The sequence below is a fragment of the Austrofundulus limnaeus genome, unplaced genomic scaffold (assembly GCF_001266775.1).
Source record: "Austrofundulus limnaeus strain Quisiro unplaced genomic scaffold, Austrofundulus_limnaeus-1.0 Scaffold482, whole genome shotgun sequence".
Classification (NCBI taxonomy): Eukaryota; Metazoa; Chordata; class Actinopteri; order Cyprinodontiformes; family Rivulidae; genus Austrofundulus; species Austrofundulus limnaeus.
This window is the reverse complement of record NW_013952884.1, coordinates 247,116-250,977: the sequence shown is the minus strand read 5'-3', so window position 1 is coordinate 250,977 and position 3,862 is coordinate 247,116. Positions and strand designations below refer to the sequence as shown.

The following is a 3,862-nucleotide window of genomic DNA, read 5'->3' as shown; positions in this document are numbered from 1 at the left end:
ATCCTATCTTCACTTTTTGGTGAATAACTCTTCATTTTGCGCCATTCCTGCTTTTTATCAATGTTTGCATTTTTATTAATATCCAAAAACTGCTGCAGCACCGTTTTTAAACAGCAACTAAAACTGAAAGTGTGCTTCACCCTGAACATTTGAACCAATATTACAGGTTTCCACGTTTTACTGTTGAGGTTGCAGGAAAATACTTTTTGCTACTCCTAACTGGTTTAGTAGAAGATGATAAAGCTGCCAGTTTCATCAATTAACTCTAAGCATCATTTTAGTGTGTAGCCATCTAAATTTCCAAAACAGACCTTATTTCTGTGGGAAAATAATATTTAAATTCAAGTAAAGGATGAGTTCAAGTGCTTCTTAAAAAGAAGAATCCTATTTATAGATTGTTTAATAAACATTAAAGATGTTTGGTTATGCTTTTATATACAACTTATCAGTGTTTTTAGCTACTATATATGTTTTCCAGTCAGGCTCTGGGAACGAGATGTACTTATATCAAAGTCCTTTGAGTAGAAATTTTACTCATTTTTTTCTCAGAAATTAATTTCTAGGAAGGCTTGTTTATTTGGAGAAGTTGTTTTCATTCCCTCATACTGTGATTGAATGTCTGTCCAGATGAACAGTGAATATCARTGTCATAGAGCATCAACAAAGAATATGTTTAGCTTGGAAAGCCTGAACTTTTAACCCTTTGTGTGACTGTGAGACCTCACAAACGATGGAGAGTAGAAGTAAGCAAAGTGATGCTGTACTCTCTGACAGATGATATCTCCTTACATCTGTGGATTTGAGTTTGAAAAGATGAATCTGGGAATAATTGGGTGTGTTCACGATGACACTGATGAATATAATCTAAACATATTTGATTCTGTTCATTATCTTTTTAAAATKAAGCAACTTATCTATTCAGTGTTGTTTTATTTCCTTTTAAAGGAAACCATTGTGATCTACATACCAACTAATCCTTTCCTTTTCTGTAGGTTGTGGGAAGATGGGAGGCGGTGTGCACTTCACAGAGGAACCACCCTCAGCTGGAGCTCCRTCCCACGTTCACTTTGACGAGAAACTTCATGACTCTGTTGTCATGGTGACTCTGCAGGACGACGGCAACTTCATGGTCAAGGTGTGTATAGTCTGGCACCTTCTACTGTAGGTACAGCAGGAAGTCTGTTTCTTTGTACCCTACACTACAAACATTRTCCATCTAACCAAGGATTAAAATCTTATTCCACTGGCAGATTATTACATTTAATTTCTGTCTGAATCATGTCAAATTAATTGAAATAATCTGCCAGTGCAGTAAAACAATAGTACTTGGTAAGACTTGTGGTTAAAACTCATTTCTCAGTTTAGGATGATCTTAATCTTAATCTTACATAATAAGATTTATTCTTCTTCTGCTRCCTTTCATTTTATTTTGATTTGTGTATTTTCTTGTTTATTTTTTGTTATTGTATATAGTTATTTTTTAATGAAATGAATAGATCTTTTGAATTGAAAATTGAATTGAAAATAATCTAAAACTGGCATTAAAGTCATAACGATTACTTCAAGGAATGTGAGGTCTTCACACTTTTGAAGTTTTAAAACCCATGTTTTTATATTTTTATGAATATAATRTTTGACAGGATGCCTGCGATCTAATGTGCCAGTTCCCTGTAGTTTTTGTGAAAACGGATGGCTCTTATCTGTGAAACATTCAGGAAGAGATTAAAGTCTTCTTATCGCGGTTAATCTCCTCTGTTGGTTAAAAAGGTTTAGAACAATGATATCAGACTCCTCATCTGTTCTCTGCTGTCGGCTCATAAAGCCTTTATGTGTTTAGGGCAGGAACCAAACCAAGAACACACTCAAATATTGATGTATCCATAACTTTAAGTTTAACCACAATCGACTAATTCTTTTTGCGTAGACAGTTGAATACATTGATTATAAAAGGAAAAATTTATTTGTAAAAGCTCACCTAATGTCAAGTTTATGTCTGTATTATTAAATTTTGTCTTTAAATTTTTTAATTTTGGTATGTAATGTWGCACTGAATAGATGATAAGAGTATAACAGATTCAATTAAGTTCAACGCAGCAATACTTTATTGATCCCAAGGGAAATTAGATTTTATAAGGAATAAAAAGTTTTATTCTCTGATGAGATCAGTGAACCTTGACGGTCCTGATGGCTTCCAACATTACTGGCCTGACAAGGAGGCCTCATCTGAGATGTTTCCTACACGCCACAGTGGAGGGGGCGCCATCATGATCCAGCCACAGACAGCGGATGTTCTCTGTGAAGGAAGATGGCTACCACAGCTAAAAATGGCCTTTTTGGGTGTGGACTTGTTTGGTACCTAACTGGTAAACATTTTAAACAGAGAGGCTGAAACTTATAATCTCTGTAAATGTCAGCTTGCAGATGATGTGGCTGAAAAACACCACGGTGCACCCAGGAAGCTTCACACCAAAACACTGTCCAGAAGTTCAAATGCAAACATTTCACCACCAGACTGAGGTGTGAAGAAAGGACATGCACACAGGCCACTAATAAAATATAAAATTGTTTTAGTTTAAGCATGTGGCACAGAAAATAAAGTGCATCTAAAGCAGCTGAAACCCAGAGTGTCTCTTTGAAAAGATGTGCTGTCTGCAGGTAGAGGATGTGATAAAATCATCTGCACCAGAACACTGACGTGTTTCTTCTGCTGGTTCAGGACAAATCTTATTGCTTTGTGTTTGGCAGACTAATTTAGTTTTCTTCCAACCATTTCTTTCTCGGTCTGTTCTGGATTTGGTTTCAGTTCGCAGATATGAGAAAACTTGACCTGGATGTTACTCCGACTTTATTATTTTATTTCTGTAAAAGTTTTTTTCCCCTCTATCACTTTTTCTGGGCCTCGAAAAGCATTAAAACCAATTCACAGATGGATACGTTTGCTTGAAGATTGTGTGTGGACTGCAAACTTGGCTGAGACCCTCACAGTTACAGACTGGCATGTTTATGTGCAAGTGTTTTCTCAAAGCTCTTCAGATATACTGGAGTGGGCACAGTGTACAGTCAGGCCAGCATCGTGGCTCGTTGCAGAGGGATTGGAGGGTGGGCTGCTATGGTAACAGCCGGTGGCAGTGGGAGTGGTTTCTGCTCCTTGCAGACAGAGAGCGATGTGTTGGGAGTAGGTGGGATGGAAAAATGGCATGCATCAAACAGCTGTATGAATGTCATATTTGCTAAAGATTATTTAAATTTCACCCTCTCTCTGTTTGAAGCGCAGCGTGGGGTTTTTGGATGAACAACAAATCTTTTTTTTTTCTTGAGTATAATCAGTTTCTGATTACAAATCGTGAAGCAAGATGATGGAAATTAACATCCATCAGTGGTTCAGATATTTGAAGTGCTGCTTCAGAAACCATGTTTTTCTCAATTCAAATCCAACGCAGAAAACAACAAAAAAGATATGTAGAAGCTTCCCCATCAGTGAGCATAAGATTGAGCTGCTTTACTGGCAATCAATATGTTTTCACCCTGTTGAACTCTAACAACATGACAGTGTGTAAACAGATTAAAGGCTGATGAATGATGTATGCTTGGTGCCTTTGGGTAAAAATTACAAGAAACAGGAAAGTATGAAAACGTTACACCAGGAGCTGTTGTGAAGTGTTGCTTAGCATGAAAATACTGCATGAACTCCTTCTGGAAAACCTCAAAAATCAAAAACCTTACTCTAGGGCTGCAACTAACGATTATTTTAATAATCGATTAATCTGTCAATTTGTTTTTTCGATTAATCGGCCAAATCATTAAAACACTTAATTACATAAATATGAGTAGATACAAATTCATTTAATTCCTGTATAAATTA

At 36.4% G+C, this 3,862-nt stretch overlaps 1 protein-coding gene across 1 annotated transcript in view; it reads left to right on the top strand.

The window, feature by feature from the left end:
* Positions 1 to 992: 992 nt before the first annotated feature.
* Positions 993 to 3,862, top strand: part of adisspb (adipose secreted signaling protein b) — a gene marked incomplete at its 5' end in the record, with an annotated part of 19,880 nt that continues 17,010 nt past the window's right edge. Inside the window, 1 exon segment of the mRNA XM_014025516.1 lies at positions 993 to 1,135. Within this exon segment, the coding sequence (XP_013880970.1) occupies positions 993 to 1,135 (143 nt within the window).